The sequence below is a fragment of the Cynocephalus volans genome, chromosome 13 (genome assembly GCF_027409185.1).
Source record: "Cynocephalus volans isolate mCynVol1 chromosome 13, mCynVol1.pri, whole genome shotgun sequence".
In the NCBI taxonomy this organism is placed as follows: Eukaryota; Metazoa; Chordata; class Mammalia; order Dermoptera; family Cynocephalidae; genus Cynocephalus; species Cynocephalus volans.
Window position 1 is genome coordinate 63391567 of NC_084472.1, and position 25749 is coordinate 63417315.

Here is a 25749-nt window from a genome sequence, read left to right on the forward strand (position 1 = left end):
TCCCTCCCTTCTCCCTCCCCCCCTCCCCCCCAACAATGTCTGCTGTTTCTTTTGCTGTCTCTTTCTATCAGCTTATTGCCTTTCAGAGAATTATTTCAGTGGTCTTTAGCTTTATAATTATAGATTCAGTATTGGTTTAGCACTCATGATGAATTCGGTAAGAACATTCTTAAAATTTCCTTCCTCCAATTACTAGCTTTGTGAATTTAGGAAAATTGCTTAAATCTCTTAAAAATATGGTTCACTTTTCTGTATACTAGGGATAATAATAATAATAATACCTAACACACAGGATTACTGTTAACATTAACTAAGGCAAATGCATATGAAGTTTAGTTCCTGGAGACTAGTACACGGTTAATCTTACTATTAACAATAGCAATGTTATGAGTGATACTATTTTTCATTTTTAAAGTGGTGCTATAATATTAGATTTTACGTTCAAATTTATCATATTATATACAAATTATAAAATATAAATGATGGAAACATTTACCTACATAATTTTAGGAAAAATATAAGTTAAAACAAAATGGCATATGTGTGTATATCTACACATTTTATATATTTATCACATTTTATGGTTCTGATAAAAACTTCAAATTGTAAGAACAGCTGTGGGGGAAAAAAGTCACAATTTGCATTTCTAGATTTTTTCTCACCTTCCTGTTTTGCTGCGCTGGTTTCCTATGGGAATTTATTGGCATCTTTTGTAGATGTTATACATATATTTACCAACCCAAGCATTGTATATGTTTTTCTTCTATTGTCCAGGTTTGTTTCTGTTACAATCGATATGCTATTTATACTTTAGAGGAAATAGACATAAGTAGGACTACAAAGAGTACTAAGGTACTAATATTTGGGATGAAAAGAACAAGATTTTAGATTAGTTTAGAAGCCAGTTGGTCAGTTGTTTAGGATATCTGTGGAGGTAGCAGTGTTTTGTCCATTTACCAATTGACATATTGGGATTTATGGATATTTGCTGATTTTTTTCTAGCAAGTTAGGATTTTTTAAACTACAAGTATCATAATAACTGGTTCAACCACAATAATTACAACAGCAACAAAACCTGCCAGAATCCACACACACAAAGAAGACCTAAAACAAAATAAAAGACCAATATGGATTATCCTGGAACTAGCCTTTGCAGCATCATGTGATTATAGTTTTAACTTTTTAATTTTTTTCTAGCTTAACATTCCTCATGGTCATCATGAAAATGAAATGAAAGGAATATCAGGAGATATAAAGGAAGAATTCACATCTCAAAACAGCACAGACAGAGTGATCTGTGAGTTAAGAACAGAGGTAAGATATTGGATAAAGTGTGCAATACATAACAAAAACATATCTGATGGTTATTAAATTATATAATAGTTAAATAGTATAACTAAGGTGCCTTTGGTTACTTAATGAGGGCGGATGCTATCGATAATGTAATCAATTTATATGATTTAAAATGCTGTGGAATGATATTGGCTCATAACTAGATCTGAATTATTTGAATATCGCTAAGATAAAATATCTGGCTATAAAACCACCCTATAGCCAGTACAAGTCTTTCTGCAAGTAAATATTCATTAAAAGTTCAATCAGCTGCTGAATAAGATATGTTAATTTATTTTCAGAACCAATGACATATTCGATACATAGCATGCAGTTTCTAGTAGAATTAACACTACTTTTAGCAGCTACAACAGTGAAAAAGAAGATAAATTCACTTTTGTGACAGTTAATTCATTTCTTAGGTATGTCAAGTGGAATGTTGGAAACATTTATTTTCTACACCTACACCACCACCAACAAATGAATTTTCACAGATTTGTAAACTCTCAGTGTTTCCTGTCTTGTAGATAAAGGAGGAATTATTGTCCGTAGAGCTAGGAGGAGGGGTCAAATTATTTGTACTTCATAGAAAATTGTGTTACTGCAATAAAAATAGAAAACTACAAATTATTTCATAACAGCTAATTCTGGAAGAGTGTCTTAGGTACAAATATGTAGAAACAATTTAGAAAATGGAGTGAAGTTAGTAAAAATATAGGCAGGGAGGTAGGTGAGTTGTATTAGACATATTCTTCTTTATAAAACTGCAATAACTGAACTCCAGAGAATGTTTTGTATCAGATGAACACAGTGTGCCAGGACGTGCATGGATTTGGAACCAGAATTAGCTACATCGCTTACTGATTACTTTATTCTGGAGAACACCTTACGCCTCTCTGAGTCTCAGTTTATAGATGGAAATAATAGTAATTGTAATAATTGCCATTACATAGAACTTTTGTAAAGAGGCCATAAAGCCAGGGAATGTTTGTCCAAGACAGAGTGCTCTAATGTTGGGAATTATAGCCAAGCTGTTCAGGAGATGAGCTCTTCCTGTGCTGCTGCTCATTGAATCAGTGTCAGCCCTCAGCTCCTCTTCCCTCCACAAGTCACCTGAAGGGGTGCAGGGGTGAGAGATGCATATCAAGAGATCCACCGAATAAATACGACCTCAAGAGCATGGGCAACCAAAGGAAAAATAAGCAAATGGGATTATATCAAATTAAAAAGGTTCTGCACAGCAAAAGAAACAATTAACAAAGTTAAAAGACAACCAACAGAGTGGGAGAAAATATTTGCGGAATATACATCTGACAAAGGATTGATATCCAGAATATACAAGGAACTCGAACAACTTTACAGCAAAGAATGATGGCTTTTACATCTTCTCTTTTCTAAGAGGAATCAGACCATCAGGACAGGTAGTACTTTTTCTTGGCCCTGAGCTGTGAGGCCTCTTTGATTAAGCATTGCACAACATGCTGTATAAAAGCTTATTTAGCAGTTAAAGACAAAAACTGAGGAAGGCACATATGGCTGTTGTGTACACACACACACACACACACACACACACACACACACACACACACACACACACACACACACACACACACACACACACACACACACACACACACACACACACACACACACACACACACACACACACACACACACACACCCATATTTACTAGCCTTTTTTTAAGACCTGTTTTAGGTTAAAAGCCAAACTGAGAAGAAAGTACAGTTTCCACGCACTCACTCCCATCCACCCACCTGCAGACTTCTCCACATCCAACATAACTTATCAATGTGGTATGTTTATTGTACTTGGTAAACCAACATTGACACATTATAAACCAAAGTCCATAGTTTATGTTAATATTCATTCTGTGTTGTACATTCCATTGGTTTTGAAAAAATATAACAACATGTCTCCACCATTTTAGTACCATACAGTATAGTTTCACTGGCTAAAAATCCCCTGTGCTCCATCTACTCTTCCCCTTGAAACCCCAGTAATCACTGATCTTTTTATTGTCTCCATAGCTTTACCTTTTCCAGAATGTCATGTGGGTGGGATCATACAGGATGTCACATGTTCAAATTGGTTTCGTTAACTTAGTAATAGGCATTTAAGTTTCTTCCATGTCTTTTTGTGGCCTGATAGCTCATTTATTTTTAGTGTTAGATAATCTTCCATTGTCTGGGTTGTACTACAGTTTGTTTATCCAGTTGTCTACTGAAGGATAGCTCTATTGCTTCCACATTCTGTCAATTATAAATAAAGTTCCTATGAACATTCACGTGCAGGTTTTTGTGAGGATGTAACTTTTCAACTCCTTTAGGTGCAATTGCTGGATCATATGATTGGTTTAGTTTTGTAAGAAACTGCCAATGATTGCAACAGTCATTGTGCAATTGTCTTCCAGAGTTGCTGTACTAATTTGCAATCCTACCAGCAATGAATAAGAGAACCCTTTGCCTCACATCCTCACCAGCATTTGGTGTTGTCAAGGTTTTGGATTTCAGCAATTCTAATAGTTTTGTAGTGGTATGTCATAGTTTTAATTTACAATTACTTAATCACATATGATTTTTAGCATTTTTATATGCTTATTTGTCATCTGTATATCATCTTTGGCTTAGTTGTCTGTTCATATTTTTTGCCCATTTTTAAAATTGGTTGTTCATTTTCTTATAATTGTGTTTTAAGAGTTCTTTGTATATTTAGTTTAATAGTTCTCAAGTACCAGCAAATATCTTTTGCAAATATTTTTTCTCAATCACATGTGATTTCAAGATTAGATGTGAAAGGTAATAGATATAAATTGTTTTAAAATTTATAATATATTTGAAAGGTTAACAACTTTAGTTCAATGAAGTTGCTTGGGATAGTACCTCTTTTTTAAGTGATTTGTGGATAATAGTCTCCATTCTATTCAAAAAATGTTATATATCTGTAGCACGTTCACTATAAAAATAATTAGAAGGCATAGCAAAGTAAACTATACTTACATTGTAAATAAATGTACTTTTTGCAAACTTTTTATTAAAATGTATCATCACTTTTTATGTTTACCTAAAAGTCATTGTGCAATTGTACCATACTTTAATTAAATCATAATTTATTTTTAAAAATTAGTTTATTTTTAGATATATAATTAACACTGCAGTAAGAATCCATATGCAATACATCTTTGAGCATTTAAAAATGACTTAGGGCAAATTCCTAGAAATAGTATGGTTTGGTCAAGAGAATGTTCATTTTTAAAATCTTTTATATACATTGCCAAATTGTCCATTAGAAAACTACCATAACATAAAAAAGATTCTCAAAGTTGGAGAGAAGAAGCATGCCACTTAGGGAACTTTGGAATAAAAAAATGGCATGCAGGATTTTCTTCTTGCTACCTTGCTCCAAGAATTGGAGCTGCAGGAACCAGCAACCTGGAAACACCAATAGGAAGAGACAAGTCAACCTAAAATAAAAACACAACCATAGTCTGCTTACTCTTGCTAGGGAAGGGTCAACACAGCAAGACAGAAAACTTTTAGAACAATAATTCCTGAATCCAGCCAACTATCACAAAAAATGTAGCTCCTTCCCACACCTGCTAGCAAAGGCTGAGTGGAAAGCCTCACCAGCTGTAAAGAAGTTCCCCAGACCTCTCTGCTGATGTAGTGGCAGAGGAAGGTGAGCGGGAGCCAGGATGTTCAGCTCTGATTGTCAGTAATGAGGCCCCTGAGCTCGGGTGTCAGTAAAAACCATGTAGGAAGCCCATACTTCTGCCCCCACTATCTCCTAGCCAGTGAGGGCCAGTGGGTAGTTGGATCTGTCATCCTAACCCAGCAGTAAAGGGAGGACCCCCAATTGTGTATTGGTGGAGGCCAGGTAGAGAGTCTGGACTTCACCCTACCCTGGAAGTAATAAGGCAGTGCTGCCCTTCACTTTCCAGCGTGGTATCTGAGGAACACATCTAAAACAGAATGTGAGATATATCCAGAGTCTCACAACATAATATGTAAAATAGCCAGGATACAACTGAATATTATTCATCATACCAGGAGCTAGAATATCTCAAAGTTAATAAAAAAGACAATCGATAGATGCCAACACTGAAATGACAGAGATGTTTAAATTATTTGGAGAGGATCTTAAAGTGGCCATCATAAAAATGCTCCAATGAGCAATTGTGAACATGCAGGAAATAAAGAGAATAGTAGGAATTCTTAGTCAAAAAATAGAAAGTCCCAGCAAATAAGTAGAAAATACAAAGAAGGAACAAGTGGAAAAGTTAGAACTGAAGAACACAACTGAAAGGTTAAAAGTTATGAACAGAAAAGACAGGAAAGAATCAGTGAACTTGAAGGTAGATCGATAGAAATTATCCTGTCTCTGTGACAGAAAGAAAATAGGCTGGGAAAAGAATTGAGCCTCAGAGACCTGTGGAGAAAGAGAACTACATTTGTGTCACTGGAGACCAGTATGAGAGGAGAAATAGCATGGAGCAGAGTAGTACTAAAGGAATAGGTGAAAACATCCCAAATTTAGGAAAAGGGTCAACTCTACAATCACAAAGCTTAGTGAATCCCAAACAGCATAAACCCAGATATTCATGTCGAGACACGTCATAGCCAATCTTACAGAAAATTAGGGGAAAAAAAACAACTTGACAGCAGGTAGAAGAAAATTATATCTCAACTTCAGTGAAAAAACAATCAGGCATTGTGGAAGTCAGAAAGAAGTAGAACACAAATGTTCAAGTTCCAAAAGAACTACCAACTCAAAATGCTATGTCCAGAAAGATAGTTTCAGAGGAAGGAAAACTAAGGATTTGTCTCTAGCAAGTCTATGAGAAGATGTTGAACATATTAGCTATCAGAGAAATGCAAATTAAAACCACAATGAGCTATAACTACTTACCTGCCAGAACGGCTAAAATAAAAAGTAGACACAACGCTAAATTCTGAAGAGGATGCAAAGCTTGTGAATCACTTCTCTGTTGTCAGAGGGAATGTAAAATGATACAGTCACATTGGAGGGTAGTTGTCGGGTCTGCTGCCGGCCAACCCGAACAGCCCTAGCCTCATTCCTTTCGGTGGGCAAGCAAATGGCCCGGATTACTCTTTCCCTCCTGTCCCCTTTGGAAGGAGACGGGGGAAGAGAGCCGTGAAGAGTGGTGAGCACACTGCCGGCCCCAACCAGCTCGGTTTAAAGGACACTCAGATGAGGTGGGGGTTCTGTTGAGCAGTTCCGTTTATTATCACACAAGCACTTGCTTTTAAAGGCAAATGGGGAAGGGAGGTATTTTACATAATCCTATCAGCTTAAAGGTCAAGGGCATGCATCTTGTCTCAATGCCTAGCTATTGCAACCACGCAGTGTTCAGGAGCACAGAAGCAGGTATTTGGCCAATAAGGGCTAAGGCAAGGTTCCTGCAGACACTCCCACCCTACTTCCTCCCCGTGCCACCTTAGGCTGCCACCTTAATACGCCCTTGTGGGCCTATAATGGCGCCGCTTGTAATGTCACTTAAGGTGGCGTTAGTTTTTAAGGCCCCACAGGTAGTGTGGTGATTTTAAGCAATAGCTACCATCAGGCCAAGTATTTATCTCATAGAAATGGAAACATATTCATATGAAACCTATTGGTTAAATATTTTTGGTTATTTTATTTGTAAATGCCAAAACTTGGAAACAATACCGTTGACTTTCCAATAGCAAACAATTAAACAAGCCATTACATCCACACCTTGGAATACTCCTCAGCACTAAGATAGAATTAACTTTTGATACACACAACCATCTGCACGAAGCTCCAGAAAATTATGTTGAATAAAAAATTTCAATCACAAAAGACTGCATAGTCCAGGATTCTATTTATAGAACATTTCTGAAGCATCAAAATGTAGAACTGGAGGAGAGATGAATGGTTACCAAGGCTGCAGGAGTGACGGGAGTGGGTGGTGTACAAAATGGCCGCATGATCCATCCCTGTGGGGACGGAAACGTTCTGCATGCTGACTGTGCTATGGCCGATGTCTGGATATGGTATTGTACCAGAGCTGAAGGATGTTACCACTGGGGGAAATGGGGTAAAAGACACTTGGGATTTATCTGTATTGTTTCTTACAGTTGCCTATGAATCTATAATTATCTCATAATAAAAAGCAATACCTTAAACTTCTTTCAAAATGTATGCCAAGTTATACATACTACTCTGAAAATGAGCACCCTAATTTTCTTACCATTTTGGGATCCAAGAGACCTGGGTCTAAGCACTTATCCTGGCACTATCTGGTGTCTGGCTTCCCTGCAATTACAGTACATAGGGTCTCTGAGTCTGTTTGCTTATCTGCAAAATTGTTTTTAGTTAACAGTTTATCTTAAGGATTGATTAATTCATATTTTTAAAGTACTAAAAATTGTACACTACATGTAGGAGGCACTCAATGAATAGATGTTTTCTCTCTTGCTATTCAAATTTCATTTAGTATATTCTATATAAAACCGACCATCCAAATGTTTTGATGTTAGTAACACTGCATAATTCTGTTATGTCCCATAGAAGATTTCAGAATACTTCCACATCCATGTGTTTTCCCTATGCTGAAATATAGACTCTCTTGAGGTTAAAGATACTGACTTATAGCAAGCCCATCTACCACCACTGTTTGTGGTGCCAAGTAGGTTTCCCATAAATGTTTGATAGGGGAATACATCTTTTAATTTGAATAATCTAATTCCAAGATTAGATTGTAAAGTCCTCCCAGGGAAGTAGAATATCTTTTCCCATGCCCGATTCACCTGGAATCATGCACATATCTCCTTATGTGTTGACCTTTAGGTGGATTATTGAGGATTATGTGGGCAAAGATTGTGAAAATCTTGAGCTGTAAGGAAACTGAAGTCATATTCTAGCCCCTTATTTCACAGATGCTCTTTGTGATGTTGGTGAATTACCCACCATGGGCCCACATGACTTTAGCTTAGCATTCTCTCAATGGGACACATTGACTTTAATACTCCATTAGGATTTTTAAAAAATCTTTCCACATAGTACAAGAAAATGCTTTCTTCCTAATTTTAAATGAATGCAATGTGCTATAAATATATACATAATTTTGCTTTCAGAATTTCTGTTTATTCACTTTTAAAACACTGCTTCCAATTTGGAAACAAAAGGCCCAGATGAATAAAATGTTATATTTAACTAGTGATTACATAAGTAGTCCTCCTTTTTTTGCTTATGCAGATAAAACAAACTTTTCTTACACGTTTTTTTTCACACCCAGAAATCTTGTATTATTGGTAGGGGCTTAGAAAGGGCATTTTTCTTCAGGTGAGTGCCAACCGAATTCAGTCTGCATAGATAAATGTATTAATAATGAAGTAAACAACCAAACAACAAAAACAAGTAATTCATATGCTCATTCTCTCATTCACTCATTATCCTGTTTAATCATTTATTCAACAAATATCTATCAATCATCTCCCATGGGAGTAAGCACTGTGCTGGTCACAGTAGGAAACCAACCCAGACAGTTAAATACTCTGTGTTAAACACTTTGATAGGTGAAGTACAGTGATGTATGCAAACACAAAGAAAATGTGTTGCAAATGAAATGTGAAAGTGAACAGCAGTTAGTCAGGTAAAGTGTGAAGCCAGATGGAGGTAAGGGCTATGTGTGAAAAGGGGAGTAGCTGGTGAGACAGTGAGAGACTGAAGTATTAGCAGGAAATAAATGTTATGCAAAAGGGTGGTCATATGGGGATGTTGACAGTGAACCAAAACTTCTCCTTTCCCTCTTGCATACCATAGATATCAGGAAATGTGTTGGTCTGGGAAATATTGTGATCACCAGAAGAACAATATAGTCTAACTAAGAGTAATTCATCATCAGATTTTTTAAGGGAAAGTGAAAAAAAAATGCAGAGGGCAGAAAAATGTTTTTGTTCTGTGTTATAATTTTTTAAAAGGTATTTTAAAGATGTTTTCTTAAATCATAAATTTAATCCTTAATTCTGCAAATATTGTATGGTACATACATTGCTGGGATCTAATAATTCAGTGGTGTATGATGAAGTGAACATACCTTGGGAGCTGCCTTCAGTGAGGTATGTGGTATATTAATCAAAAATCATACGGCGATATGGGAGCTATATGGTGAATGTGCATGATGCTAGGGGGTGACCTAGTCACAAATTTTAGATGAAATATTGGAGATTTTATTCACTGGCATAGCTAAATAGTGCCATTTTTGACTGGAAGGATAGTGTATAATTAGAAATTCAGTGTCACCATAATTTTTTGATATTTCCACTGTAGGTGTTGATCTAAATTGATTTAAATCCCTTGTATCTCAATACCTCTTATCGATGTTACAAATTCTAGCAAAGAGATTTAGATTACTGAGAATACTATGAATGTATCAGAAATGGTTATATGATTTTGAATCAGGATATTGCCGGTTGCAAGCAGGTAATTCAGAAGTCTGTTGGTGATGTGGATTTAAACATTTTGGGTTCATACTGACAAAATTCAGGAAGCAGAATATATAAAAGGATATTCGATTTGAGTAAATTATTAGAGAAAAGTAAGAGTCTAGGAAAACTGAGAATCAAAATGTCACAGATATACTTTTTGGTCATTTAGACAAATACAGGTCATAATACTCCAATTATCCAAGACTAAAACCATCACTTTTTCTACATTTACAGAAATCTGATAAACATAGAATTGAATAATGAATGAAAGCCTGTGATCATTTATCCAGGAAATATCAGGTATATTGAGTAACAGATATCTCTTTCAAACGTGTTCTGAATTATGTAGGATGGAATAAAGTATTTAAAACTCCTTTGCTCAGATATCCCATCAGTACTGGCTTTTTCTGGCAGCCAGGTCTTTGGAAAAGCTTTCTAGCTAAGCTGGGTTGATGATTTAATTACAATGTGAGGTTTATTTCCTTTAGCAATAAAATTCTTGCTATCTTCTATTGGATAGAGAATAGTCCAACGAAGACCGTGAATAGAAGAGACTACAGTAACTAAAACTGTTAAATGTTAGTTTGTCTTAGGGTCGGCCACCTCTTTTCTTCAGAAGTCCTATACATTTCAAGACACCTATTGTTTCTTTGATGTCTTCAAGCTACTTAAAGACCTTCACTATGATGCCTTCCAGGTCTTGTCCTCTTTGGGATACATGGAATTTTCCTGGCTCTTTGGTCAGTAAGTTCTGTGCAATTCTGCCAAGATCCTGTTTACTGCCTTGGATAGGGGCCACTATTGAATTTAGAAAATTAACACTAATATGCTACTTACACTTTCCTGTCCTCATCAATTATTGCTCTCTATGCTTCAAATCCAGAGCTGCCTTATTAAAGCTTTTAGAGTCTAGTTGTATATAACAAGGATTCAAACTCCCAGTAAAGATAAATATTCTGTTTTAAGAGGTATTTGATTTAGAAAGTTCACTTTATTATCCTCAAAAAGTTTCCTTTGGAAAATACGTTTTCATATGAACAGAGACTTTCTGGAAACCAGAATGAGACTTCGACCAAATGAGCATTTATACTTCTCTCCTGCCTAAATCCAGGTTAATATGAATATGACGTAGGAAGGTAAAGAAAGAACCTGTCAGTTGAGATGGAGTTCTTTCCTCATTCTTCAGTAGTGCTTGGCTCATAATAGGTGCTCAGCAAATGACCATTGATTGAATGAATGAAGAAAACATAAAAATAAAGCACATATTTTAAAAAGAGGATTCTATGTTAATCTTCTAGGAAGTTGAAAGAAATAATAAAATGGATGGAGGGCATAGCTGTTTATATTCATTTAACATTTGACTTGATATGTTCTGTATTTGACTACATTTTATGTGTTCCAAACACACTGGTCACTTCTACAGTCTGAATGTTTGTGTCCCCTGCCACCGCATTAATACATTGAAATCCTAACCCCCAAGGTGATAATATTAGGAGATGGGGACTTTGAGGGTTAGTTAGGTCATAAGGGCAAAGCCCTCACAAATGGGATTAGTGTTCTTATTAAACAACAAAAACAGAACAGAGAGCTGCCTAACTCCTTCTACCATGTAAGAAGGCAGATTTATGAAACAGAAAGCAGACCTTCACTAGACATCAAATCTGCTGGCATCTTGATCTTAGGCTTCCCAGCATCCAGAACTGCAAGAAATAAATTCCTATTGTTTATAAGCTACCTAGTTTATGATATTTTGCTGTAGCAGCCTGAATGGACTAACACGGTTACTAATACAGATTGGAGAGTGTAACGTTTTAAGGAACACGATACCAAGAAAACTAGTGACTGGTCAACTGAATCATAGAAATAAGCCCCATTTTCATACAACTCGACTTTCAGTGTTAATTGAAGAAATTCAGTGCCCTCTGAACCTCCTGTTGCATTGGATTACTTCTTTAAGGGAGTAAGATGTTTCTACTTCTCTCCTTTAAATATTTAAACAGTGCAATATGTTGGTAATTAAATAGCTTCTGTACACTTATGAGTTAGTAAAATTTGCTTGATTTATTATTAACCTTGGTAGGCATAGGTGGTTATAGGAACAAATATTTTTAACAGTGGTACAACATATTGGTTTTTATTTTAAGTATTGATCTTTTTGAGCTTAAAACAGCTGTTGTGAAACTGAATCTTATAGCACAAGGCATTTGTTTTATGTGTATTTAGCAATGATTCAAATACCCTGGAAAAGAGAAAAAAAAATCTTTAAATTCTGAGTCTTTGATTTTAGGCTTTCTAGAAATCACTACAACAATAATTGTTTTGCTACATAAATCAGATATGTGATAAATCAAGACAACTATTCTTCTCAATTATTTTACCAGCCATGAACAGAGAATGTCATTTGGAGGTAAGAAGGGATAAAAGAAAAAAAAAATAGGCCAAAAGAGAAATGAAGAAAAGTCATTTAATATGTGTACCCTTGCCTTAAGAATTGAAAATTAATGAAAGGTGCATAAATATCTATTAAAATACTCTGCTTCTTTCACATTGAATATCACTAGGTATTTATAGTTAATGTTTACAAATGCTTTGTATGTTTCATGTGCCTTGTAGGTATCTATCATATTAGATTTCATTTAATCAATCTTACAAGGTAGTGTGATAGTTAATTTTACTTGTTAATTTGACTGGGCCATGGGGTGCCTAGGCAGATGACCAAACATTATTCTGGGTGTGTCTGTGAGGATATTTCTGGATGAGAGTAACATTTGAATTGGTATATGAGGTAAAGCAGATTGCCTTCCATAATGTGGGTGAGCCTTATCCGGTCAGTTAAAGACATAAATAGAACAAAAGGCTGAGAAAGAGGGAACTACCCCTGCCTGAGTGAGCTGGGTCATGGATCTTTTCTGGCCTTTGGACTTAAACTGAAACATCAGATCTTCATGGGTATCCAGATTGCTGACTGCATATTTTGGGTCTTCTCAGCCTCCATAACTGTATGAACTCATTCCTTATTTCTCTCTGTCTCTTTCTCTTGACATCCTATTGGTTCTGTTTTTCTGGAGAGCCCTGACTAACATAGGAAGCATTGTTTCATATACATTTTCTTCCTATGTTAGTTACTATAGGTAAGTACATAGTGTATGAGAAAGAAGGCTTGTAAATTTTAAGTAACATGCCCAAAGCTTTATAGTTGCCAAATAGCAGAGTTAGAATAAACCTCACACCCTTGAACACTCTGTAATGCTGCTTTATACCATCAAAACTTAGCAAAACATTTAAAATATTTATTCAACTTTTGGTTTTGAACTAAATTTGTTTGCGTATTTTTAGGACTATAATTTTCCTATGCTAGAATATTAAATAAAAACATAAATTAAGCAAAGAGGAGTTATGATGTACCTTTTAATATGATGTGGCTAAATAATGATTCAATACATGGTTATGGGAACACTTCTTTATTCAAGATATTAAAAAATATTTTAAACAGGCTTATTTCAATAAAAAGAAATCAAACATCCTTAAAGAGTCAGTAATTTGCATTGCAGGAGCAAACTTTGCATGCTGCATTTTAGGAAATTTGAATGAGACCCTTGAGTAAAAATGTAAAAAGACAATTATTATCAGACAGTGTAAATCTATGCCTTGTAGCACACAGAAAGAAAATGGGAGATGACAGATTCAGAGCATCCCGTGTCTTTTCTTGCCATGATTTTAGCCATATGTTCCCTCTTCTAAACGAGTATCTGATCTTTCTCATTTGCTTTATCTTCAAGCCCCAAATGCTGGCAGAGAGATGGGCAAAGCTAGAGACAACTGATGGCAAAATATTCCAATGTTTGTTCTTCACACCTGAGAGCCCTGCATTTAAGGGAATTGGTTATTTCCTACTCTATCCATTTATTTATTTCTAGAATCTAGAGTGTTCATGGGAACATTTAATATAAACTGGATGAATGGATGAGACATTTAATCAATGTATTCAGTTTTACTCCTAAATAAGCACAGAATATCGCCATTATTTAAAGTTCATGTTTTATTTTAGGGCTTTTCTCCTTATCAAGTACGTAAAACCACTTATTTATCTTTACAAACAAAATAAGGGCATTGCCACATTTTTCAACAGAAGCCAAATAGGAAGATTAACTCTTTACATCTGGAAAATTGAACATACACATTGTTTTAAACTTTCTCTTCAGAACCCACAGACTGTTGGAAATCAGCAATAGATGATAGCTCTGAAAATGAGGGTGAGAGAGGGACTAAAAATAGGAAGTTTGGGTCCGAGCCCGTGGCGCACTCGGGAGAGTGTGGTGCTGGGAGCGCAGCGACGCTCCTGCCGCGGGTTTAGATCCTATACAGGAATGGCCGGTGCACTCACTGGCTGAGTGCCAGTCACGAAAAAGACAAAAAAAAAAAAAAAAAAAAAAAATAGGAAGTTTGGTTGAAAGCACATGTAAGAAGTTGTTCAATCCTAAATGCCTCTCCATTGCACATAGCCAGCCAATGACTACACTTACTCACTATAGAGTAAGACTAGAAGTTTATTCTCTAGAAAAGTTGAAATAGAAGAACTCTAAACTGAAGAATAGCATGTGCAGCTGGAGGTTGGAGTGCTTTACTAAAATCGGGAGGATTTAATGAATTTGTGCATAATGCACAGGGAAACTTGACATGTTTTGGTCACTTAGCTCCAAGAATATTTATGTTACAGAAGAGTGGAGCATTACTCTTTGAGGACAGTGCCCTTAAACAAAAACAATTAGAGACCCTGGCAGGCTCATCACCTTCAGTTAAGTCCATTGGTTGACAAGCTCCTTTCACCTTGTATGCTGAACTTTCAATCAGCTTTTTAGTAACTTACTCTTAAATATGAATTAGTGTCTAAGAATTGCCAAATGTGGAAATGTTTTAACATAAAGATCGAATGTGAAAAGTAAAAGAATCAGTGAAAACAAACAATACGGGAAGTATGTGGAGAAACAGAACTCTTATACTCTGCGGGTGGGAATGCAGATTGGTACAGTCATTATGAAAAACAGTATGGAGGTTTCTAAAGAAATTAGAAATAGAACTACCATGTGACCCAGCAGTCCTTCTGGGTATATACCCAAAGGAAAGGAAATCACCAGCTTATAAAGATATATGCACTCCCATGTTCATTGCAGCATTGTTCATAACAGCAAAGATATAGAGCAACCTCAATGTTTATTGTTAAATGAATGGATAAAGAAACTGTGGTACGTACCTATGTGCAATGGAATATTATTGAGTCCTAAAAAAGACCTCCACCATGCTCCACATGTTCGGCTATCTGAAAGCTTTCCAAACTCAGTCATTTTGGATTTTTATGGAGGCTTCATTACATAGGCATGATTGACTAAATCATTGAACATTGGTAATCAACTTAACCTTCAGTCCCTCTCTCCTTCTCAGAGGTTTGAGGTGGTGGAGCTGAAAGTCCCAACCCTCTAAACCTGCCTTGGTTTTGCTGGTGATCAGTCTCCAATCTGAAGCTACCTAGGGGCTGCCTGCCATCAGTCAACTGAATAGCATACAAAAAGACAACACTTTGGAGATTCTAACGATATTAGGAGTTGTATGCCAGGAAACAGTTGTAAGACCAAATAGGTATTTCACAGTATCACATATGTAGAATCTAAAAACAATTTCAAATATACAAAGATAGAGAACAAAACAGTGGTTACCAGGGGTGGGGGATAGGGGCAGATGTAGATCAGAGAATACAAAATATCAAATACATGGGATGAACAAGTCTATAGAAGTAATATATGACACGAGGACTATAGGCAGTACAACTGCACTATGTGGGGGATTTATGCTAAATAAGTAGATTTCACTGCTGTTGCCACAAAAACCAAAATGGTAACTATAGGAGACTGCTTCACTATTGTAACTTTTAAACTATTTATGTGTATCCTGTAACATCATGTTGCATACCTTAAATTATACACAATAAAAATTATTTAAAGAAAAAACAAAGTACTGGTAGTAGAAGAAAATAAAAAGAAAACAAAAACCCCCTATATTTAATGTCTGAGGAGAAAAAAATATTGCACCAGGAAAAAAACAGAATGCTACATAAAAAGTAACATGGAGAGAACAAAAATTTTGCTCTTAGAAAATGAGTATATTACAGCACAAATGGAAACTTAAATATGTGATTTGGAGTTGAAAGTTGAATTAATCTCCTGGAAAGTAAAACACACAGACACGGAGAAATAAAAAAGTTTCTTAAAAATTGGTTCAATAATCTATACACAAAAACTTCCTGACAGGTGAAGAGGGCATCCAAAAGGGAGAGAATTTAAAAAAAAAATTTTTTCTCCCAAGGGAAGGTCAGTGAGTTTTTAGATTGAAATGTCCATCCAGGTATTTAGCATAATAATACTAAAAATCAGTCTATTCTATGAAATTTCAGAATGCTAGGATAGAGCAAATTGCCTAAAAGTAATAAGAGAGAAATAAGTGAGTACAGATAGATGATTAGAAATTATTTCATCAGACTTTGCAGCATGTAACTCCAGAAGTTATAAAACAGTGGAGATAGATTTTCAAAATTTTGAGCCAAAATGGTTTACATCTTAGAATTATATACATGTCCAATTACCAATGAAAGTATAGAGAGTAATGCATTTTGAGACATAAAAAATATCAAAAACATTATCATCTGTTTACCAGTTTATGAAGTAACCTGAGAAACATAAGAGTTAGAAAATAAAATAAGACTAGAAATGTGTTTCCAGGATTATGGTAAAAGTTGATGCCAGGTAGGAAGATGTCTCAAAATACAAAAAGTAATACTAACAGGTTATTCTCTGGGTTTGTTACTATTTCTAGGAAATTTATACTTCGGTTGGAATGTTCTAGATTAATGATAAGCACATTGAAAATTAATGCAATTATAGTATACTACATAGGTCACCCGTAAATAATTTTTTTTACAATATTAAGACAGAATATGTACAGTATTCCCTATTGTAGGGTCCCCCAGTTTCTCCTCTCCCACTTTCCCTCTGGGTCCTGACCAAAAATCACAGAATGCCTTGATCTCTCTGTGACCCAGCCACTTGCAGGTTCCTCCCAGCAATCTTGAAACAAAGCTAGGGTCCTGTACATTCCCAGGCACTGATAAAGGCGTCTAGGTTGTTGTTCAATACACCGAAACTAGCCCTGGCCCTAAGCCAAATTCCTGAAACTCTCACATAAATTCCATACCTCGGTCCCTTCACTGCGGACATGCATTCCTTTTTCTCTCTGTCCATCTTGAGGATACTCTTCAGGACTCTGTATGTAAGTTCACCTAATAAGTGCTTGGGAATGATCAGATCACCCTCGCCTTTAGTGCTTCTTTCTTTGGAGTCCCAAAAGGCCCCATCTCAGGAGGGTTTGGGGCACCCCCCTTTGGGAATTCCCCTGCGTCAGGATATGCTGCAGAATGAAACATCTCTTAAGAAGCTGAGAGTTTGCATGTGTGTGTGTGTGGGGGGGGGGGATATGGGCAGGAGACAGTATAAAAAATAAATATTTTTATTGCAGAATTTTACTACTGATATCCAAAATTTGGAACTGCAGTATTCATGTGTCCATGTAAATGAAATAACTATTATGAGACATGTAAGAGATAACTAAGAAAGTTAAAAGTGATTGATTCTTGGGAAAAGAAATTAGTGATAGCAAAGGCTGGAACCAAATTCTACTTTCATTTAATTATTTGACTTGTTTATGTAATATTTGATTTTTAGTGTCATGTACATTTACATTTATTACTTTATTTTAAAAATAGTTATGAGAACAAGGTAGAACTAGAAAGGCCCTCCAAAAATCATTCAATCCAAGTTATCCAAGACTTATTTTACAGATGAAAAAGTTGGCATCCAGAAGTGTTCAGTGACATGTAACAGAGTTCCATGTTTTAAGGCTCCATAAAGTTTAGGTTGATCACCTGACAAATTTCATTCCATGAACAGAAAAGTCGCAAATAAATGCTTAAAATAGCTTGGCTCATTAAGAATAAACCAGAGCTCTGACTACCTAATAGGAAATAAGTGCCTGGAGGACAGGTGAGAGTAAACTTCCTTTCCTTTCCCTTCCTTTATATTGTCATTATTTACTTCATTCCTTGAAGAATAAATTTAATGTAAACAGTACTTTAACTGGTGTGTGTGAACTAACTAAATTCCATGCATCCTAAAGCAGTTATTCTAACCTTTGCTATTGGGGAAATCGAGTAGAAATGAAATAAATTATCAGTAGCTCAGTCATTAATTATAATTATAATCTATTAGAGGTAAATAAAAATTGCACGTACAAGTTTTAAGTTACTTAACCAAGAAACTGAACCAAGAGACATTGGTGACTTATCAAATGCTGCAGGGCCGGTAAGTGGTAAAACTGGGATTGTGAAGTAGGTTGTATGTTTTCCAAGCCTGCTGTGTTGCTAAGAGTTGACATATTTTTAATGATCCATATAATTTCATCAGCTATAATTTTTAAAAGGCTCATATCCCATAACTTTATTGCTGTCAGACAACTAGGCTGTGTCTTGTCCTTCATTGCTGTAGATGACCTTAAAAAGAACATGTTTATTTTGTATATGACTGTTTAAATTAGGTCTTCTAAATAAATTTCTAAAAAAACAAAAAACAGAGGATATGTATCTAGGATTATGGGTACTCTTGTGATACTTGAAATGCATTGCTAAACTAATTTCAAAAAAAGGTTATTCCCATTTATATGCCATGGATTAGTATACTAGTTTCAAAACCACTTTTCTAACATCAGATTACTCTATTATTAATAAAGCAAAAATTTGGGGACAGAAAATTCTATCAATCGGCCTGCTGTTACAAGAAAAATTCCAAATCTCATATATATATATATACATATAATTAATGTTATAATAGCTATTTGCCAAATGTGCACAGATATAACTGCATACAGCCATTATCATTATCAGTATCTTCTAGCTGACAGTATTGTTAGGAAATAATATATTTAGTAAAATCAGGTACATATGCGTTTTGGAGAGCTTTTTCATAGGATCCTGACTTTAATCAAGTTATTGAATCAACAACCAATTGAACTGACAACTTTACCATTTCCTCCTCTGAAGAAATGAGTATAGTACCTGTCTCTTAAGTTCTGGGGAGGAGTTAATGAAACAATGAAAGCAAATAACTTAAAATTGTTCCTGTCCCACTGAATACTTCAAATAAATATTAGGCATTACAATTAATTAAATGATGTCTAATAGCACAAAATAAAAGGACATATTTTATGGTCTGGATGGAAGTGATAGGTCTTCACATTAGGAGATCAGCAACGATTCTAGAAATCATATACAAATATTAAATTTTCAGAGAAGAGCCACCTATTTGGAAACAAATTGTTTTTTAGTTATACATGCTAAAGAAATATTAGCTTTGGTAAATAACCATGGATAGAGCATTGCTTTCTTCATTAATATCAATGTTAGGAAATAAGATGCAGCTAATTTGTAATGCATAGTAAATAAATAAAGATTGAAATTCCAAAATCCTTAGGGGAGTGGAACAAAATTGGAAGCAGATAACCCATAGAATGCATGTAGGTAACCAGGAAATGTTTTTATATATAAAGGAAGTATAACACCTATCACCAACATATATTTCTTTAGAGTTGGTATAAAAAGCAGGATACTAACAACAACAAAAAAGTTTTTCGAACCTAGTCAAAATTAATGTGAAAATGGAAGAAAATCTTCATATGAACTTTGTTGAGTGAAAACCTAAATTCATTTACAGACTTAAAAATATTCTTGATATATTTTTAAGATAATTGAATCATTTTAAATGTTCTGTGATTTTTTTCAAATGAAGTGAATGCACTCATTCCCCTCACCCCCCGCCCAGAGTCCATAGAAATTCTTGTTGTAGAAAGGGTTTCAGGTGGCTAATATCTCAAAAGGGATGACATTTAAATCCGGTCACTTACTGCATTGTAACCATATCAATTGGTCAGAAGAAGTCTTCACCTTATATTTTCCACTGTCCTGCTTATTGAGACAGTGTTTATTCTTTTTATCTAGTTTGATGTTCACTCGTTACACATGGATCTCAGCATTCCTTTAATAATCTGTTCACAGAAGCTAGTCATTTCCCTGACATTTAGGGTTCAAGTCTTTATTTTTTGGTACCAGTGACTTTTATGTCTGATCACTGTTTTTCCTTAGCCTTTGAGTTCTTCAAAACTTTCTATACTTATACTACATTTCCTCTTCTTCTGAGAGTCGAACATCCTGGTCTCCATTAAGGTTTTTCCTCTTATATGCTGTATCCATCAATTCAGGTTTAGTGGAAACTGATGTCTTCTTACCTTCTTTTCCTTATTTGACTCTGTGACTCATCCTGGTGAAAGGGAGGATGTCTTAATTCCCTCTACTTTGTAGAGGTGAGGACGTGGGGGAGTGGAGCAGTGAGGTGGAGAGGTGAGGTAAAAGCAGGTGTGTTAGGAAACTTAAACACATTTGCCTGGATCTAGATGAGAGCCACACAAAATGTTCCTTACAGATTATTTTGAATTCTGGTCATAAATAATTATTGGAAATTAAATTTCAAATAACACTCAAGTGTATGCTTTGACTTTTATCAAATCTTTTGGGAAATTCTTCCTTCCATCATAAATGTCTAAGAACTTTTCAGTAAAAGGTCAGGTGAGTTGAAGATTCTTATGTAATCAGTCCATAGGCATTGACATTTGTTTTTGAATTTGGACAAATGTTCATGTTGGACTTTGGCTCTCTGACATATTTGACTAATCGATCCTTTTAACTGACTCACACTTGAGAAATATTCTTCCTCTTCTAGAAGAGAAAAGCAGCAGATGTAGAGCTGCACTTAATGCACCTTTAACGTTACTATCAAAATTAAATGCATATTTTTGTCAAGCATCCTAAACTTTCAGCCTCATCAAATTAATAAAAAACCTTGAAACATATCAAAATCATTATATATTTATTGTGTACAGTAGAAATGTGTGTTTTATCTAGAATTTAAGCTACCTCTGCCAGAGTATAAATAAAATTCTGCAAGCAGGACACTGGGCATGATGGTGACAAGAGTCAATTCAGCTTTCATCCATTGGTTCCTGGACATATATAGTCAACGTACTGGAATACAGCCCTTTTGGTTGGCTGTTGGTCCACTGTATATGCTGCAACTTGGAGGACAGTGTACCGCCCCCCTCCACAGAGTGTCCCCCTCAAGTTGGAAACCTTAGAGATTCTTTAACAAACCATTCTCATTTTATCAGGCTGTGCTGTGACATTTGGAGGTCTACTGCAACCCCGGGTAATGCTGCATTGTTTTATCTCCTTTGCTGTCAAATGTGTCCTAGGTTTTAGTGGATGTCTTACAGGATTCCATGCTGGTAAAACATGTACTCTGTAATCCTTAGATTATGGTGCTGGTGGAGATAAGGGAAGAGAAGGCAACTTACGTTCAGAGTACCTTTCAATTCTAGTGAAAAGAAAGGGTCTGATATATTCAACTTGTCACTGAGTGGCAACTGTTACCTGATACTCACAGGTCAGGAGTTGGGAACCAGAATAACCAGTTAGCTTTGCTGAGAGGAAGCTCATCCCACTGGACCCACGCATGGCATCCAACCCTAAAATGATGACAACTCTATTTACAACCAAGTGCATTATCCTGTTCATCTGCTTGCTAAATGCTTCTTCTGTGGTGGAAACTCTGCAGTGAATATGACATGGAAGTCCAAGATCCACACTTCTTATGCCCACACCCATACGACCATCCCTATGCTTCTTATACAGACTTCTTGGTCTCTTGTCTTTCCATCTTGCTCCATCAAGAGCATGGAAAACAGCCAAATGATTCACCAGTTTCCAGTGGTTTGTGTCTATCATCATCTCAGGCCACCTGTCTCTTCATTCAACACTGATGGCCAGTGTACTTCTTCAGGCCCTCGGAGGATTTCTCCTCACCACGGTCCTTCAGGGCCACCACTTTGTAGGTCTGTTGCAGAGCAACATCCATTTTCAGCTCATGCTAGTGCAGCAAGATGATCCAGTCACAGAGCACACCTGTGTGGGTTCTGAATGTGGACAAATGTAAGTGTGGGGTTTTGGCTCACTGACCTATTTGGATAATTACTTTCATTGACTCACACTTGAGAAATATTGTCTTGTCCTTCTCATTAGTCCATTGAAAGATAGTGACCATTAGGTCATAGATGTAAGCTGAGAGAGGGGTATCCATGTAATATAAATACATAATTTGAGGGTTTGGTCTACCTGTGTAACTTTGTGTTGTCTTCTGGACCTGCTGGGCCCGATACTGAATGTATCATTTCCATTATATGAAGAATTGCTGTTAAATCTGCCCAATTCTACATCCTGATGGATGTGATAATACTCAGGCCATGATAGGCAGCTCCTGACACATAGTTGCTTTATGTCTCATGGTCAGAAGTTCATTCTCTGCTAGGAGCTGCTTTGCAAATAAAAGGTACTTCACTTCCACAGATGTCATAGCCTGTTGAACTCTAGGGGTCTGTCCTGTGACTCCTCTGTGGGGGTTTTCCAAAGTTCCCACAAATGCATTCTTATCTACCACATAGTCTAGTACTATTAGACTTGCTTGATCAAGTGCTTTGAGTGGCAAGGCAGCCTGCACTATAACTTGGAACTGCAGCTAGAGACCTCTTTCTGGTCCCCTCTGAAAAATGCCATGCTTTCAAGTCACCCCATAAAAAGGTTATAACATTATTTCCAAGTGAAGTATATCCAGCCTCCAAAAAAAAAAAGGTTGACCATGCACTTTGCCTTTTTCTTAGTGCTATAAATTGTCCTTCATCTTAGAGGTAATGATTGTACATGCTCCAGAAAACTGGGTCCCTAAAAATTTCTCTGGAGTGATAGTGTCCTTAATCTGCATAGAGTGAATTTCCTATTGTTTGACACACCTGTGACTTATTAGGGCATCCAGAGTACTCGCCACTTCTTGTTCCTCATGTCTCATCAGCAGGATGTATTCAATATAATAGACCAATGAGATGTTCTGAAGACGGTAAAGTGATTTGAGGTCTAGTAAAGATACTACGTCTAGAAAGAGAGGTTGAGATCAGGCTACCACTTAGTCTCATTTACAATTGGCCATCAGCATCCACCATTCGTCTGGTGTTTCTAAGTACCATACAGATTGTATCTACATGATCTTTGAGGTGGCACTCGCTTCTGCAGTCCCACTGGCATGGGATATTGCTTTAAGATGCTCAGTGCATCCAGTCAAATATGCTCTACCTAGGTTTCAGAGTCTCACCACTTCTTTCTCAGGGCCTTGAATTAGCGCAGGAGACCTGTGATGATTGAATGTTCAGTCTCCTTTACAGCTTTTTCACATGAGATTGATTCCTGGGCCTGGGAACACTCAGTCTGCCCTCCAGATTCAGAGGATAGGAGCTTCTTTAAACGCTGTCAGGAACAACTTCTGGATTTAATAACTTTCCCTGATTTGAAAGTTGGCTGACTGGAGCCTGTCAGTCATTTTCTTTATGGCTTCTAAGTCATTTAGTAAAATCCAGCCAAGTCCAAAATCCATATAATTAGCAAGGCCTCTATATTATTTCAGTGCTAGAGCTACTGCATAAACTGGTTCCACTTCAACTCTAAGCTTTCCCTTCAGCATGCTCCTCCACCACAGGTGAGATTCATACATTCTGTCCCATTCCCATCAGTAATGGGGTCCTTGTTTCCATCCCACCAGTATGTGTTCAAGTACCAGAATCACATCCAGAAAAATCTGTATTTTAGGATTACTGTTCATACATTTTTTTAGTTTGATTCTGAAGAAAATAGATTTCCTTTAATCCTCTCTCTCAATTTATTTGCCAGAGTAACCACGTTTATTAGTTCCTCTTTTTTGAATACAATTTTATCTTGACATCTTGACACTCAGTACAGACACTAATATTTATATGTTAATAAATGGGTTTCCTTTTTATTAAGCAGTCAGGGGCAAAGAATTTTCCTTAGTTCATGTCAGATTGTCACCATTGGTCTCTGTGAAGTCTCTCTCTTCTTGTCCCTCCCTCCCTCCCTCCTACCCTCCCTCCTTTCCTCCTACCCTCCTAGCCTCCCTCCTTCCCTCCTTCCTTCCATCCATCTGCATATGCCTCTCCTATGCCATCTCCTCCACAGGCAGCTATTGCAATATGTTCCCTTTCCTTATATATGTTCCTGAAAAATGTATATTTTTACCTTTGTAAATGTTAAACTCAATACTATCTTTTATCTTTTAAGATGAATGACTATTTTAACACAAGTTGCATTCGCCATGACACTTTGCTCTTAAATGCTCTAGCATGCATCTCCCTAGGATAAGGGCATTTTCCTACATAACCACAATGCTATGGGTTACATCTGTCCACCTAAATTTATGTATTAGAAAATTGACCCACATTGTAACAGTGTTAAGAGGGTTGGGAATCCAGTTATGGTATTTGAAAGGATTTGAAAGATTGATAGGACTGCATCCTCGTGAATAGATTGAGTAATGGTTGTGTTTCTCATGGCTTTATAAGGAGATTGAGTGAGAAGTTTAGCCCTGTCACTCTTACTCAAACTGTCTCTCGCCATGTGGTACCCTGCATCTCTATGGGACCCTGTAGAAAGTTCCCACCTAGAAGGCCCCACCAGACATGCTCCCTGGACTATGGACTTCTCAGCCTCCAGAACTGTAAGAAATAAATTTCATTTTTTCATAAATTACCCAGTTTCAGATATTCAGTAAGCAACAGAGATGGACTAATACATACAATGATCCAACAGAAGAAATAATGTTATTAATATCAATATCTAGTTTGTGTTCAAATTCTCTCTACTTTTCCAAGAATCTCTTTTATACCTATTGTTTTACAGAACCATCTGGTTTAGTTTTATTAATGCACCGGGTATTACGTAGTTTTATCAAGTATTATTAAGTTATTATCATCAATATTTAGTTTATGTTCAAATTCTCCCCACTTTTCCAAAAATGTCTTTTATAGCTATTGTTTTGAAGGAGCATCCAATCTAGTTTTATTAATGCATTTTATTAATCACGTTTTAGTCTAGAATAGCTTCTGCCATTATTTCCTCATAAATTAATGTTTTAAGAAATCAGATCAGTTCTATGATAGAATATACCACATTTTATATTTGCTTAATTGATTGCTAATGGTATCCATTATTCTTCTATGTCCTGTATTTTCTGCAGACAAGCAGGTAGGGCTAGAGCAGGATTTCTCAAGCTCAGCTCTATTGGCATCTTGTGGGGTGCTGTCCTGTGCATTGTAGGAGGTTTAACAGTACTCCTGGCCTCTACCCTCTAGATGACAGTAGCATTTCTCCAGACATGACAACCAAAAAAACGTCTTGGGACTTTGCTAAATGTCTCCTTTGGGCAAAATCACTTTGGTTAAGAACCACTAATTGACAGACTAGATTACACTCAGGTTAAAAGTTTAATGTATAGGTTATACATAGGTTTCTTAATTCTTCACATCAAGTTGTAATTCAACTCTCATTTTACATTTATTGGTGGGATTCCCACCTCCCCCTATCCCAATATAGCTTTTCATTATTTTTCTCTTTGTCTTTTTTTCTCTTTTTGGACAGTATTAACTAGACTCGAATTATTTTTTTAAATGAGTTATAAAAGAATATTGTCTTTTATTGAATACTTGTGTCCTGCTCATCCTCTCCAAATTCATATGCTGAAATCCTAACCCCCAATAATAGTGTTGGGAGCTGGGACCTTTGGAAGGTGATTAGGTCATGAGGGTGGAGCCCTCATGTTTGGGACCAGTGCCCTTATAAAAGAGACCACAGAGAGCTAGCTGGCCCCTTTATCCATGTGATG

General features: G+C 36.3%; 1 protein-coding gene across 2 annotated transcripts in view; it reads left to right on the forward strand.

Annotated features, from left to right (window-relative positions):
- Window positions 1–25749, forward strand: part of CCDC102B (coiled-coil domain containing 102B) — a 301210-nt gene that overhangs the window by 80937 nt on the left and 194524 nt on the right. For both annotated transcript variants that reach the window (XM_063077429.1, XM_063077430.1), the window contains exon 5: window positions 1199–1315. In XM_063077429.1, the coding sequence (XP_062933499.1) occupies window positions 1199–1315 (117 nt within the window). The remainder of the gene's footprint in view (window positions 1–1198; window positions 1316–25749) is intronic.